General features: G+C 49.9%; 1 protein-coding gene and 1 long non-coding RNA gene across 2 annotated transcripts in view; both read right to left on the reverse strand.

The window, feature by feature from the left end:
• The window catches only part of LOC149863784 (immunoglobulin superfamily member 1-like), a 28,830-nt gene extending 26,755 nt beyond the window's left edge, over window positions 1-2,075 (reverse strand). The window contains exons 1-3 of the mRNA XM_090049722.1: window positions 1,999-2,075; window positions 1,587-1,622; window positions 1,039-1,323 (exon numbers count right to left, since the gene is read on the reverse strand). Coding sequence (XP_089905848.1) covers window positions 1,039-1,323; window positions 1,587-1,622; window positions 1,999-2,026 — 349 coding nt within the window. The 5' untranslated portion in view covers window positions 2,027-2,075. The remainder of the gene's footprint in view (window positions 1-1,038; window positions 1,324-1,586; window positions 1,623-1,998) is intronic.
• A 3,892-nt stretch (window positions 2,076-5,967) lies between these two features.
• LOC149863786 (uncharacterized) overlaps window positions 5,968-13,888 on the reverse strand; it is a 30,994-nt gene continuing 23,073 nt past the window's right edge. The window contains exons 2-3 of the long non-coding RNA XR_016442723.1: window positions 7,640-7,759; window positions 5,968-7,227 (exon numbers count right to left, since the gene is read on the reverse strand). This is a non-coding gene — a long non-coding RNA (uncharacterized LOC149863786). The remainder of the gene's footprint in view (window positions 7,228-7,639; window positions 7,760-13,888) is intronic.

The following is a 13,888-nucleotide window of genomic DNA, read 5'->3' on the forward strand; positions in this document are numbered from 1 at the left end:
AAAGGTACAATGGAACCTGATGCATGATCCCACAGTCACACCTCCTGCCATGCATATGTGGCATAGCAGGAAGCACAATTAAATGAATCATGTATTAGATCCCATCATGTCTTTATCTGCCTCAGACACAGACCCCAGGGCCAGGATGTCAGTGACGGAACAGAGAGAGGGGCCAGGGAAGAGATTCTCCACATACTTTTCCCAAGGGCCTTGAGCTTCCCCTGAGCTTGCCCCAAAACTGACCCACCCCCAACCCGGAACTTCCATACCTACTACCATAGGAACCTTTCATGCATCTAATGGGGCTAGCTAGCCCAACATCCCTCTAGCCTGCTCTGCTGCCAGGGACCAGACCCTCGGGCCCGTCTAGCCTGGTGGCACCCTTTTCCCCTGCCTCCGGCCCACAGATCCACCTACCACACTGGCCTGTTCACAAAGGGGCCTGAAGTTGCTGTTCCAAGGGCAGGTACACAACACCTCACACAGTCTGGCCAGTGGGACAGGCCTGTGCTCTTTGTTTACAGACAGACCTGAATTGTCATCACAGTTCAGCAATGGCAAAACTGGAGGTGTAGAAGGGCACAGCAGGGGAGAGCAGCTCAACCCTCCCGGTCCATGTCTGGTTCTTGGTGGGATGTGGAGTCTGGCTGATTAGGACACAGGGAGGGTTGGAACCAATTGCACAAGGAAACTGAGGCACAACATGGTTGTATGACTTGCCCAAGATTATCCCTGGAGTCTGTGCTGGAGTCAGGAAGTGAATCATTGTGCTGGGTTCTGCTCTAATCTCTGACCACCAGAACTGTACCCAAGAAGCCCCTCTGTGCTGCACTGGAAAATCAACAGGGTGTGCTCTTCTCCCCTGGCTGGGGAAATTCCCACTGCCTCCATCCCTGCCCCTCAGCTGCACGGCCCCTCAGCTGTGTCCTAGGGTTGAGAACAAAGCCTGGTTCTGAGCACTGGCCGGCCAGTGCAAGGACCTCTGTGGGCCTGGCTGGTATTAGGTTGGGAGTAGGGATGTCAAGCCAGCTCCCTCACCTGCCACAAGGATCTTCAAGTGCTCACTTTCAACAACCAAGGATCCTTTGTTTTTTTTATGCCAGTCTTGACAGCTGTAGTTCCCTCCATCCTGCCGGTCAACATTTCTGAAGTTGAATTCATGCTTATCCCTATGGGGCTGCAGCTCCCGGAAGGGGATATCATTTTTAAACAGCTGTATACTCTTTCCGAAGCACTGACAGTCACACCGGATGGTGGCATTTCCTCCCAGGGTTATCACCCTGCTGGGTCTCACAGAGATGAAAGGTTTGGGTAATGGGGACTCTGCATCACAGAGAAACAAGAGTCAGATGAGGAAGACACAGACCCAGCCCTATTTAACTTCTAACCCATTCTTTAGCTCCCAGATGAGCACTGAGCGGAGAAAACAAGCCTATCCCTGGGACTACAGGGAACCCAGGCACCAAATCCTGATCTCAACTCATGTGGGGTCAGTCCATGGGTCAAAATTCAAGGTTTGGGTGAACTTTTTCCTTTTCTCCCCTCCTCAAAGCCTCCCTCCCCCAGTGCACCCTGATGATACTCACGTCCCAGCACTCCACCCACCCTGGCCAGCCAGAAGCCTGGAAAGAAGATAGCTTGTTAATAACCAGAGCAAACGATTCCCTTTCTCATCTAATCCCCAGATCCCTAATGCTGCTGCATGGATCCTGTTCTAAGTGGTATGGGAATACAATTGAGGGGCTCCTGCCAGGGAACTGTGAAGTCTGAGCCCAGCACTGCCTGGAACAGCCCTCCAACAATGGGATCCCACACCCTGACCTGACATCTTGAACCTCTTTCCACACAGTAAGCATCCTCATTTCAGATCCTTCCACAGGCAAAACTCTAGTCTTAGACCCCAACATAGGCATGCAGTCTAGTCTCAGAGCCCCGACAGATACATACCCTGGTGTCAGATCCCCATGGGCACATGCTATGTCCTTATCCCATACTCACCAAAGAAAAGGCTGGTGAAAGCAGACATGCTGAGGACAGTGAGGGCCACTCAGGCTCTCTGTCTAACCCAGACCAGCAGTCCCACTGAGCCTGATGACCCAGGAAACCACAAAAATGGAAATGAGGCTGGGGAGGGATTTCTTGGAACCAACAATGTCTTTATCTGTCCTTGAGTACATCCAGTCTCTAAGCAACATCCACTGAGGCCCCTGCCATGTCCAGGAAAACACATGACATATCTCATCTGCCTGCAGGCCCTGTCTGCATTGTACAACATCCATGGTTGACAATGCCCTCCCAGCCCAACCCTGAGCTGGAGCAGGGGAGGAGATACATAGGCAAGACACTCCACCAGGGCCAGGGAGTTTAGCTTTGGGAAACATAATGTTGCTTTCATAAGGTCCTGATTTCACACCTCAGGATTTGTAGATGAGGATTTAATGCCAGGTATTTAATTCCGACAGGGCTGTCAAAACTGGACTTACTGTATCTTGTTCTGGCATCTGCATTATGAAAAGAGTCTGAGGAATTAAACAAGGTCCAGAGCAAAGCAGCAGGAGAGTGCTAGGAAACACTTACAGCCCCTATTCTAGCAAGGGCAGTGATATCTGAAAAAGAGACATCACCTTACAGTTCTGCCAGGGTTTCTGTTCACGTGAATTAATTGGAAATTCACCCTTGAAGCCCCCCTCCCAGTATCACCACTGCCTGCCCTGTCCCCCTCCACCCCAAGTAGCCACCAGAAAGAGGCTGAAGCAGCTCCATCCCCAGCAGGCAACCCATCCTCATCCCGTGCACATATCTGGGGGGCACGTGCCCCCCATGCCTCCTCTGGGCTTGCACACAATGGCAGCAGCTGCCCCCTGTGCCCCCCAGATGGGCGACTGGCTCCATCCTGCACCCCACCCTGCCCCAGCTGGGCAGTGCTTGCCCCAGCCCCACTCTCTCCCTCACTGCAGGGGCCTCAATCTGCTCCCCCATGCCCCTTCCTCCCCAACAGACTTACCAGCTAGATGCTACTTTCCATGCTGCCAGGCTGTGGATCAGCAATTGGATCAGTATTGGTGGTTATGGCTGGTCAATAATTGGCCATCAGTATCAGCCCAGAAACTCTTTATTGGTGCACCCCTACTACAGAGAAACGCTATGGGAGGGACCTCCCAACTAGGGAGAAAGGGCCTGTTCTGCCAGGGCAGCTCCAGTTGCTGATCTCCCCATCTGGGCAGCTGTGAGTGACTCTCTCCTTCCCTCCTCTGAAGCTACAGGTCCCCACATTGCCCAGAGTTCTTCCTCCAGCAAATTATGATTCCCCACTCTACCTCTGCTCAGCAGGATTTTGGTGGGAAAATGGCCCCCTATCATCCAGCTCTGACTCTTGGAGAGGGAGTCTGTTTCTCCTGAAACTACTGTACCCACACTCACCTTTCCCCTGAGCTCCTCACGCCATCACTTAAAGCAACTCCCCTCAAACTCCATATCCCATGACAATACTCCCTGACACCTCTCTCCCTCCAGACTACCATCCATTCCTAGACTGACTCCCTTCCAACTCCAGGAGTTGTAAAAGAATAGACAAGCTTGTGGGTGTATCTTGAGGGGCCCTTATCTGGGAGAGGTTAGGCAGGGGGTAGTAAGTTGAATGCAGGAAAGGATCTGGATTCTGGTGTCAGAAGCAGACTGGCTAAATTCACAGATCACACCAAATTATGGGGAAGTGCAGTCACATTAGAGGAGAGGCTGGTGATTCAGGCCAACCTGGACAGGATCACAAGGTGGGCAGATCAAAACCTGGTGACATTCAACACGGAGAAATGCAAGGTGATCCACCTCAGGAGACCACATCATATTCATAGGATTGGTAGTGCTACACTCACTAGCACTATGACTGAAAGAGACTTGAGGGTCATGACTGATCACAAGATGACTATGAGCCACCAACATGATGCTGCAGCTGGCAAAGCAAGTAAAACTCTGGCTTGCATTTACTGATGCATCTCAAGTAAGACCCAAAAAGTCATCCTCCTGCTTTACTTGGCCTTGGTGAGACATGCAGCTGGAGTACTGTATCCAGTTCTGGACTCCACACTTTAGAAAGGACATGGAGAAGCTTGAGAGAGTCCAGAGGAGAGCCACATGCATGATTAGAGGTCAAGAGAACAGGCCTTATGAGGAGAGGCTGAGAGGCATGGGACTCTTCAGCCTAGAGAGGCAAAGGCTCAGGGGTGACTTGGTGGCAGCCTATAAGTATATAAGGAGTGTGCAGCAGGAACTTGGAGAATATCTGCTCACCAGGGCACCCCATGGAAAGACATGATCTAATGGTCACAAACTTCTGGAAGACCATTTTAGACTGGACATAGGAAAAACTTCTTTACTTTCCAAGTCTCTACCGTCTAAAATAGACTCTCTGCAGAAGTGGTGCAAGATTGGAAAAGCTTGGATGCTTGTCTTTCTGGGGTGATCTGACCCCAGCTGACTTCTTGCCCTTTGGGCAGGGGGCTAGACCCAATGATCTTGTGAGGTCCCCTCCAGCCCAAATGTCTATGAAATCTATTAAATCTATGAGGACAGTGAGCTCGGGCGTTATAAGCGAACTGGCTAAGTTTGCTGATGACACCAAACTATGGGGAAGTGCAGCCATCCTAGAGTATAGGCTGGCAATCCAGGCTGATGTCGACAGGCTTACAGGTGGACAGAGCAAAACCTGATGGCATTCAATGCTGAGAAATGCAAGGTGCTTCACCCTGGGAGAAACAACCCACACCATACTTATAGGCTTGGCTTGAAACAGACTTGAAACAGACTTGGGGGTCATGATTGACCGCAAGATAAATATGAGCCACCAATGCAATGCCACAGCTGGCAAAGCAAACAAAACTCTGGCCTGCATCTTCTGATGCGTCTCAAACAAGATCCTGGAAGTCATCATCCCACTTTACTCGGCCTTGGTGAGACCACAGCTGGAGTGCTGTGTCGGTTCTGGGCTGTGCAATTCAGAAAAGATGTGGAGAAACTCAAGAGAGTCCAGAGGAGAGCTACGCAAATGATTAGAGGACAAGAGTGCAGGCCTTATGAGGTGAGGCTGAGAGACATGAGGCTTTTCAGCCTGAAAAAGCGTAGGCTCAGGGGTGACTTGGTGACAGCCCATAAGTATATAAGGAGTGTGCACCAGGAACTGGGAGAATGTCTGCTCACCAGGGCACCCCATGGGAAGACTAGGTCCAACAGTCACAAGCTCTTGGAAGACTGTTTTAGGCTGGACATAAGAAAAAACTTCTTTACTATCCAAGTTCCCAGGGCCTGGAATAGACTCCCCCAGAGGTGGAGCAGGCACCTAATCTGGATTCCTTTAAGATATACTTGGATGCCTATCTTGCTGGGATCATATGAGCCCTGCTGACTGACTGCCCTTTGGGCAGGGGGCAGGAACCAATGAGTTTGCAAGGTCCCTTCCAGCCCTAAAGTCCATGTCTATGTTAGTTTGTGGGATAGAAACGGCAGGGGGGAGGGCTAGGCTGCCCATCCCACCCCGGTCCTTCTAAAATCCCAATTCCTCCTGATAGTCCTGGGAAGACACCAGGCCATAGAATGTGCTTCCAGTCCTGCTGAGAGCCTCCTCTCTGTTATTAACTGTTTATTCCCTTGAAGAAGGATCTGAGAAACCAAACTGACCAAGCTCAAATAGTTTACTGATTGGGCCTTTAACAAATGATCATCAGCCAGTATGACATAAAGCCACGTCTTGCCCACCCTGCAGGAAAGCTTTGGTGCAATGTCTGCAGCACTTCACCAGAAAAGTTTGTTCTAGTTATTAACCCCACCTATGCCTTTCCTTAGCTTCTAGACAATGTTTCTGAGTTCTATCTCACATTAAATGCTTCCTTTACTCTCACCCTCCATGCATACTTCACTGGAAGCAAAGTTACAAGGACTTCCTCAAGGCTCTCCTCATCTGCCTGTTCTGCCAGACAATGCCATGAATTGGCCTTTTTGGTCAGCACAGGTGTTACCCCAGAATTTTAGATCTGGGAACCAATGGGGTGCTGAGACAAAGAATGCACAAGAGACAGGAGTTTCCATTCCACTAATGTAGGTTTATTTAGCAGATTGCACACATACCCTTCTACTAAGAAATGCACTAGTTACCTTGCTAGCAAGTTTTGTTCCCTATCCTACTTATCAGACAGTCCAGGGTCTTGCTGGGATGTTCAAGGGAGCAGTCCAGTCTCCAGCAGTCCAGAAGTCCAATGACCCTTTGTTTCCAAACTTTTTACACCTTGTGTTACTTGCATATTTATTATTCCTACTATTACCATTGCTACAATTGGCTACATGCAGCATTGACTTTTCACTATTTTCTAAAAATATATATGCAGAAGCACACCCGCACTTGCATACTTTTCTTCTTACACTTTCTCCTTTCCTGTACATCCTCCTCACACTGTCCTTGACCATGCTTATGCCTTGACAAAAGTAGCAGCTTCCTGCTCAGCCTTAACTAGACAATAGCCTCCTAACAAGCTTGACTGCTATGTAACATCCCACAGGAGTGGGCACTAGCACTTTTGTGGTTATACAGGGGGCTGGAGTGTTCAGAATTCTGGATGTTCCTACCTTTATATCAAACTACTCTGAAGCTCAGCAAAGCCTTTTGCTCATCCAGACCTGTACATGAGTATACGAGTATGTTAACTAGATAATAAGGAACCTGTTCATCTATCATGTCTTATGTGACATATTTCTGTCATAGTATCAAAAAATGCCAGTCCTAACTCGGCATACAGGCAAAGTATTTAGGCTCCTTAGCCTAAGCAGTGGTTTTCAACCTTTTTTCATTTGCAGATCCCTTTGGAAATTTTGAATGGAGACTCCTTTGAAGTGTAAGTGTGGGTAGTCACATACTTTAGATTGATCATAGTCAATGTCAGCTTTTGCAGACCCCTTATACATAGTCTATGGACATCCAGGAGTCTGAGGATCACAGATTGAAAACCAGTGGCCTACAGCATAAACTAACAGGGCAAATTTCTGGCTAAGAGCACATGTGCCAGTACCATGGGCAGCTCCTTCAGCAGGAAGTTGGAAGCAGCTGTGGGGATTCTCTCCAGAGGGATATTTCAGGGGCAACTAAGGGGTCTGTGTAGACAACTCTGTCCCTCCAGAGACCCCCAGAATCCCCCACAGGGGAGAAGCTCTTGCTCATCTCTACGTGGCCTGATCCCAGCAACCCTGTGAACAGAGACAAATGCCAGGTTAAAGGGGCCAATGTCATGCCAGGAGCCTGAGCCCTCCTCACTAGGGTGGGCTCAGAGGATGGATAGAGGTAGGGATGAGTCAGCTGGGATACTCAGGGCAAAGAGGTGCCAAAGGGCTGGGAGCTGCTGGCACAAAAATGACTTGGTAACACTGGGATGTCCATGATGGTATCTCCCCATGAGATGAGGAGGATGTGACCCTGGCCCATCACAGCAACAGTTACTGTGTTGGGGAGGGGGCATACAGATACTTCCCTCCCCCCCCCTCCCCTCCCCTCCCCTCCCCTTGAGAGTGTGGTGCAGCTGTGTCACCTGCTACATTCAATGGAAAAGTCCCGAGGAGTCTTGGGAAATAAAAATCCCCATAGGGGGAGGGGTTGCCTCACCTGAAGCACTCCCCACCAGCTGCTGTGATAGTCCTCAGCCATGACCAGCTCCAGGAGAAACAACACTGCAGCACCCAGGCCAGTCTGGGTGAAGGATTCTGGGTTCTCCTGGGGTTGCAGCTGCAGAGGAGCAAAGAGGAGAGTCACAGCTGCTCAGGTGGGGAGATGAGCCACTGGGGCTGCCCTGGGAGCAGAGGCCTCATCTCCCTACAAAGCAGATCCCTCCTGTATCACTCCTGTATTGGGGTGTCCTAGGCGCAGCAGGTGCTGAGATCCCTCCGGGTCCCTCAGGGGAGGTGTTGTCCTGGGGAATGAACTCCATGAAAAGACCTGGGAAACTAAGTCTCAGCTTCCCCAGTGAAGGGGGACTGGGGACTAAAACTGTTCCTGGAGCAATCCAGCACCTCCCAAGAGTGAGGCAGGAAGATTGGTCCAGCCAGAACCACAGGGCTCCCAACCTCCCCATCACCTCAGAACAGGAAAACAGCATAGGTCCCTACCCCAGACATACCCCATTGCTCACCCATCCTCACCCCTCTACCCTCTGCAGGTTTCCCCAACTGCCAGTCAGGATGAAGGAAGTTCCATCATTGGGACATCTGGGCCCCTAAGATACAAGCCAGGTAAGAAGCACTGTGGTACTCGCTCCTGCCTTCTCCCACCCTAGCAGGGCCCTAAGGTTTCTCTACAGGCTGGAGACTCCTCCTGACCGTGGTATTTCTCTCTGTGCATCATTCCAAGCAGAGTTGGCTGCACTCCCTTTGTAGGATGGAACCAGGAAAGCATCTCTCCAGGAAGTGGAGGGGGAACGAACAGGGGCATCTCAGCCCTTCCCCCATTCCCTATAACCCAGAATTTAATTACTGCCACTGGTATTTCCAGGGCTGCCTTGGGGGTTCAGTGTCTGGGGAAGATGTTTGCCTTAACAGCAACATCCTGGGAAAGGTTTTTTGAGGCACCCCCCCACTGAAACTTTACCAACCTCTGTTTCCCCCTGACTGGAGAAATCTCTGCTTCAGAGCTAGCTTCCCAACCAGACATCCCCTCCACTAGGTCCCAGGGCTTAGGGCAGAGTGTGGCTCTGAGCATCCAGATCATCCCTGATCAGTTTCTGGCTGAGATACCATGCTGGACCCCTCACCTTCTACCACCAGATTCACAGAGTTGCTGGAATGGGACCAAACTTCTTGGTATGATTTACTCTGGTAATAGCAGCTGTATTTTCCTTCCCTTTTTTTTGTCACACTGTGAATGTGAAACTCAGCCACCTTCCCAAAAGAGACCTCTGGCTGTGGTTGCAACCCAGTTTGCTTTCTATCTTTGAACAGAAGGAGTGTCATGTCCTCATGCTGATCCCAACACCTGATGGTCACATCTTCCCCCCAGGGTAACCTCTTCACTGAGTCATACAGATGTTGGGTTTGGGGTATAGCTCTGTGGTGGAAGGGAGACAGGCAGTGAGACACAGACCCTGGCACTATCACTCCACCTTGACCAGGATGCAGGGTGTCTGTGACAGGGCAGAGAAGGGCTGGGGGAGAGGTTCTGCTGGATGCTTCTCCTCAAGGCCCTAGAGCTTCCCTGTGCTTGGACCCAAACTGGCCCAACCCTGAAAACCTGGACCATCCCTGTCTGCTGCCATAGATATCCTCTACTACTGTAGGTATCCTGTTCACAGCTAATGGGACCAGCCTACCCATGCTCCCCCTATCCAGCCCTGGCATAGATAATCAGACCCATTGCTGCATCTAGCCCAGTACCACGCCTGTTCCAAATCAAGACCATGGGCCCTCGCAACCCACCATCCTGCCCACAGAGAAGCCAGGACTTGCTGCTTTGGGGAAAATACTAGAAACCTGGCACATTCAGGCTGGTACATGGCTGTGCCAAGCTGTGCCAAAAGCATATCAGAGGCACGGCCCTGTATCTTCATAGATGGCTTGGATTTTGTTAAAAGCACAAAAAGCAGTTCAGGACTCCTGGGTTCTATCCCAGCTCAGGGATGGAAGTGGTGTCTACAGAGTTATCGCTAATGGGTTGGGAATCAGGATTTCTGAGTTCTATATGCACCTGAGCCATTGGTTATAGGAGTTGTTCCATAACAACCAGGGTTGTGTCTCCCCTCCCTCACTCTGGAAATCTCCCATTCCTGACAACCCCTGAGGGGGATCCCTCTCATCAGCGGGTGCATCTACACGTGCACATTTACTGCACAGTAACCAAAATTACTGCACAGTACGGGTGTGCATCTATACATGCATGCCCATACAGTGCAGTAAATATGGCTACTTATGCCAAATTGAACATAAATTTGATACCTGCATCATGCAGGTATCAAATTTATGCCCAATTAGTTATTGCAAAGTAATGCCTTGTAGATGCCTTACTGCACAGTAGCACTGTATATATGAACTAACATAGGACTAACTTTACTGTATGCCCTTTAGTGTTAATGCACTTTAACTCCTGCACATGTAGACACTGGCCTATTCCTGCTTACTGTGTAGTAACTTACTGGGCAGTAAATGTAAGCCCATGTAAATGTATGTGTAGACATGCCCAGTTTGCCCAAAAAGGCATATCAGCTCCTGGTATAGCTGGATGTCTCTTCTGCTACAGACAAGGGCTGAGGGAAGAGCCTGGCTCTGAGCATAAGTCATCAGCATGGAGAACCCCTGAGGGTGAGGCTGGGAATAGGGAAGCCAACCCTGGGGCCCTCACCTTTCACCACCAGCTCCAAGGGGTCACTTTCTTCTGACAAGCCAGTTGGAGCTGATTTTTTGTAATACTGGAATCTGTAGCTCCCTCCATTTGCAGGTCTCACATTATGGAGGTGAAATTCAGCCAATGTCCCAGCAGGGTCCATGGTTTCCACTGGGGTCATGGTTCCATTTCTGTACAGATGGAACATCACTTTCTGATGGTGACCCTGACACTGGATGGTCACTTTTCTCCCCACACTGACCATTGTGCTGGGGATCGCTGAGATGCTGGGCTTGGGGTTTCACAGTTTCATAGTTTCATAGTTAGTAGGGTCGGAAGGGACCTGACCAGATCATCAAGTCTGACCCCCTGCCAAGGTAGGAAGGAATACTGAGGTCAAACGACCCCAGCAAGGTAATTGTCAAGCCTTGTCTTAAAGACCCCCAGGGTAGAAGTTGGTTGGAAGTTGGTTCCAAATCCTAGCCACCCTGACAGTGAAGTAGCGCCTCCTGATGTCTAATCTGAATTTACCCTCTGCCAGCTTGTGACCGTTATTTCTAGTCACCCCTGGTAGTGCTCGGGAGAACAGGGACTCCCCCAGTGCCTGCTGGTCCCCTGTAACTAGTTTGTAACAGGCCACTGGATCCCCCCTCAGCCTTCCCTTATGCAGGCTGAACAGGTTCAGGTCCTGTAGCCTCTCCTCTCCTCAGGGTATTTGGTTTCTGCAGTGGGGAGAAGATGAGCAGTGAGAGACAGACCCCATCACCATCATTCTACCCTGGTCATGCTGCAGTGTCAGTGATGGAGCAGAGAGAGGGGACAGTAGAGAGATTCTTCTGGATGCCTTTCCCTAAGGGCCTACACCAGTGATTCTCAACAGTTTTAGACTCAAGGTACCCCCTGGTAGACTCAAGGCACCACTTGAAACATGCCGGATCTTAGTTTTAACTCCATTTTTTTTACTACAGAATAATAATAATAAAATATTTCAATTGCAAAAACCCAGAAAGACCACAACAGGTCATGATGTTCTTAACACTGCAGGTTTCTATTTAAAATCCTTGGGTTTATCTTGTGAATGAGGGCCTTGTTACACAGTAAATTTAAGTGGTTTCTGGAGCTCTTAACCCCTGGATTGGCTGCATGTTAACACTTTTCAGTGGCTTAAAGCACTTGCTATTTGTCTTAAAGTTATACCACTCCAGGGCAGGATTATCTCTAAACTGCCTAATTTTGCTCCTGCTCCATTAAGGTGTGGCCACTCCCTACAGCTATTCCTCCCAACTTGAAGTCCTCCAGAATACAATGGCCCCTGGTGAGTCAGGGCAAGTGGAGACTCCACAGTGCAGCAGGGTTGGGCATGGCACCTTGTTCCTTGGGAATGTCAGACAGAGTGAGTGCTGCAGCCCCAAAGTGGCAGTGATCAGTGACAATGGTGCCTCCCACTGCCACCCAGACTGGCTTACTGCTCCCACTGGTGGTGGCATGGGTGGGAGCGAGATCTCGAGAAAAAAAGCATTGGGCCCCTTGGAACTTAGGCAGTGCCTGGACAGCTGGCAGCTCACTCCCCTGCACGAGGAGCTGGCCTGGAGGGCCGTGAGAAACGCACTGCCAGTGCGACAAGTACTATATCGATGGGGACTCACACGGTCCCCCAAGTGCCCAAGAGAACTTTGTGACGAACCTGAGTCCGTGGCGCATGTTTTGTGGGGTTGTTTTTATGCACAGAAGGTGTGGGGGAGGGCAGGGGCTTTCTTGAAGGAGACAGGGAAGGCAACGGGGATCACGAGTGAAAACGTGCTCTATGGTTTGACAGAGGGGACGGATGGGTCATGGGGTGTGAGGGTGCTTGTCACATGTATTAAAGTAGCAATTTGGAAAGTGCGTTCCCTCCTAGCACTAAAGGGCTCGTGCTTTTCAACGATAGAGTGTCTGCAATTAGCGATGCACGAGTTGTATTTCTATAGAGGAAGAGGAAAGCAGAGAACGCAAGGAGGGGATACAACGCCCTGGGAAGGGCTGGACTTCAGAGGTTTGTTTCAGCCCCGTGTAGGCATAGGATAGTTTAAGGGACAGCATATTTGCCAGAAAGGGTGGGGGGGGCCTTCAGCAGGTCGATTGCGACGTTGAATATGTGAATATTATGTAATAAGGTGGGATTCTGGTTCAACAATGTGTTTAATAGTGCCTGTTTTTGTTTTTTCCCCTGTGATAAAATGGAGAAGGGGCTCCAAGAGTGGGTGAGGGTACTTGCAATTATATAAGAAACAAGTTAAATGATTTCTAAATGGGTTTTCAGGAAGTCACAAGTGATTTTATTTGTTCTGTGAATGTTAGGAAAATTTGTAAAAGTGAGTTTCTATTAACTTTGTGAAACCTCAGGTGCGTTTTGTTTACTTGTAGTTTTTCTTAATGTGTTTCATAGTGACAGCTTTTACTAATAAAATGTTTTTAATAAAAAAAAAAAAAAAAAAAAAAAATGCACTATCCCTGCCTGGGCTGCCAGCCAGCTAGAGACGGCATAAGTTCCAAAAAGAATCAGAGCCCTTGAAGCTCAAGCAGTGCCCGGGCAGCCAGCAACCCAGCCAGTGGCAGTGAAGGGGGAACAAGCTACCAGGCCCTGCTTGGTTTCCAGGGGGCCCAATCTTTTTTTTTCTCCAGTAGGAATCACACTGTCATATTTACCTGCTCCTGCTTTCTAGGCCAATCTGGGGTTTTCTGTATGAACACTGAATGCCTGATATTTCATCCCCTCAAGTTGACAAAGTTGAATTTGCCATATGAGGCTCTGGATCCTGAGGACAGTCACCTTGCTGGGGTCACTTGACCCCAGTTGTCTTCCTGCCTAGAGCAGGGGGGCTGGATCTGATGATCCGCAAGATCCCTTCCAGCCCCTAACAATCTATGAATCTATGAAAAGCCACGCCTGAAAAAAGAGTCTGAGAAACTAAACAGGGAGCAGAGCAGACCATTCCCTGCTCAGGGTCAGAGCAAGAAAGGTGAATTTAAAGGGAAGATGAAGCTAGTGGGCAGGGGTGAGAAGAAAGATTGGGAGAGGGTGGGTGGAAGCTGGACTATGGCAGTTCTGGGGGTAAAATGACAACTCCCCTGGCAGACAGGGAAACTGGGCTTCCCTGTGTGTGTTTTGAAATGAATAGAGCTGACACAGAGAGAAGGAAGAGGGAGAAATGCCAGGACAGACCCATGGGATGGGTGGGGAGGAGATTAAGGGGGGCATTAAAGAGGACAGATTCCTGTGAATACTGAAGGCTGAATGCTCTATTCAAGGGAAGCCAGGCAGCATTGGGTGGGGGGCAGAGGATGGGGGCAGACAGTGTGGGGGCAGACTCCCTCTGTCTGTTCTCTGCCCCACTCTGGGCAGGCAAGTCTCTTTTATACGGGGGTTCCCAGGTCTCTTATTTCTCAGATCAGGGTCCTTAGTTCTGCACCAGGCCACTGGCAGCAGGGTGAGGCTGGATGTCTCTTGGGCTCTGTGGGGTCAGGTTTCTCACTGGGATCCCTTCTCTGTAATGGCAGCATGTTGCC

This window comes from Crocodylus siamensis, chromosome 5 (genome assembly GCF_052110815.1).
Source record: "Crocodylus siamensis isolate JL-2025a chromosome 5, ASM5211081v1, whole genome shotgun sequence".
NCBI lineage: Eukaryota > Metazoa > Chordata > Crocodylia > Crocodylidae > Crocodylus > Crocodylus siamensis.